Source organism: Austrofundulus limnaeus, unplaced genomic scaffold, assembly GCF_001266775.1.
Source record: "Austrofundulus limnaeus strain Quisiro unplaced genomic scaffold, Austrofundulus_limnaeus-1.0 Scaffold336, whole genome shotgun sequence".
Classification (NCBI taxonomy): domain Eukaryota; kingdom Metazoa; phylum Chordata; class Actinopteri; order Cyprinodontiformes; family Rivulidae; genus Austrofundulus; species Austrofundulus limnaeus.
The window spans coordinates 518,897-520,384 of record NW_013952738.1 but is presented as its reverse complement, the minus strand read 5'-3'; the positions used below and the strand labels follow the sequence as shown (position 1 = coordinate 520,384).

At 44.9% G+C, this 1,488-nt stretch overlaps 1 protein-coding gene across 1 annotated transcript in view; it reads right to left on the bottom strand.

Moving 5' to 3' along the window:
• The window catches only part of LOC106527650 (voltage-dependent N-type calcium channel subunit alpha-1B), a gene marked incomplete at its 3' end in the record, with an annotated part of 96,643 nt that overhangs the window by 49,612 nt on the left and 45,543 nt on the right, over positions 1–1,488 (bottom strand). Inside the window, 3 exon segments of the mRNA XM_014022591.1 lie at positions 565–749; positions 832–981; positions 1,070–1,161. Of these exon segments, the coding sequence (XP_013878045.1) occupies positions 565–749; positions 832–981; positions 1,070–1,161 (427 nt within the window).

Sequence of the window (1,488 nt, the reverse complement as noted above, 5' to 3'; positions counted from 1 at the left end):
GGCGCTAGCGCGACAAACTAACAAGCTAAACTGAGGTCCTCCATCCACATAACAGAGAGGGGAACACAAAAATGACTCAGTTGGAACTGAAAATATGGATGGAGGACAACATGTTAGCTTCCAGGCTGAGTCATTTCTACCTTCTCCTCTCTGTCAACGCTCTCTGGTTTCATTTAAAAGAGTCGATCATCAGATATTGTCCAAGATTAACCTTCAGGGTGGATATAGCTCGCTAGCAGCCTCGCATCGATAACATATCCACGTCATCATTTACCCAGAATGCTTTGTGTGTAAATAAAATGGCCCCGTCCGTGTAATATATTTTTAAACTTTTAGTTTAAAATGATAACAACTGAACAGCCTACAGCATTTGTACAGTCTTTATTTTACAGTTAAAATATACGTTTATCAAATAAAGTCTAATGTTACAACTAATCAGGGATCCCTTTAAAATATAAATATTTTTAATTTTCATAAATAATTTCTATTTGATAAGCTCCAACATAAACCTGAGCCTACAGTTTCTGTGATAAAAAACATTTAGAGGATAAAAGGAGGACTCACGCTGTAGAGCACGTCCACCCAGCCCTCCATAGTGATGCACTGGAACACGGTGAGCACCGCAAACAGGATGTTGTCGAAGTTGGTGATGCCAAAATTTGGTCCTTTCCAGTACTCTTTACAGGTGGTCCCATTGGGACATTCTCTGGCTGGTGGTCCGCCACAAGGCCTGTAGACTGCGATCTCCCCTGAGGGTGGAGCATAAAAAACCAGAATGTTTTTATTATCCCAAGGACCAAAGCCCTGCAGCAGACACTTCAGTGGTCTCACCTGTGGGCTTGAAGCAGGTGTGGTGGAACTTGCCCATGTAAAACTCCACCCCGATGATGGCAAACATGACGATGGCGAAGAAGAGCAGCAGGCCGATCTGAAGCAGAGGAACCATGGCTTTCATTATGGACTTCAACACCACCTGGAGGCCTGGGGAGGGGGATCACAAACCCAAACATAATGTCTTCATCTGACCAACAGAGACCAAGTGTTTTCAGGTGGTCTCAGAGGGACTTACTGGGGATTCCCGACACCAGTTTGAGGGGTCTCAGAACTCGGACGGCTCGCAGCGTTCTCAGGTCGAAGTCCGAACCCACGGTGGCCAGGATCCTGTCGGTTCAAAGTTCACAAACAAGAACGTTATTTCTGCTGCTTTCCTTCAGCAATGATCAAAGACCTGCCGGTGGTCCGGACCACCTTCCTGATGAAAACCTCAGCTCAAAACTGAAGAAAGTATTTCAGCTTAAAGAGTTCTGCTGGGTGCACGCCTCAGAAACGAGATGGGGGTCTCTGCAGAAACTAAGCAGGTGTTTCTTGTTTTGTGGGCGGAGTTTGACTATTTTTGTTTGGTCTTTGAAGAAGCTGGGGGCAGCGGGGAGTAGCTTGGTCAAAACAGCCAGGAAGCCGATATATTTTTTAAATTTAAATATTGAATAT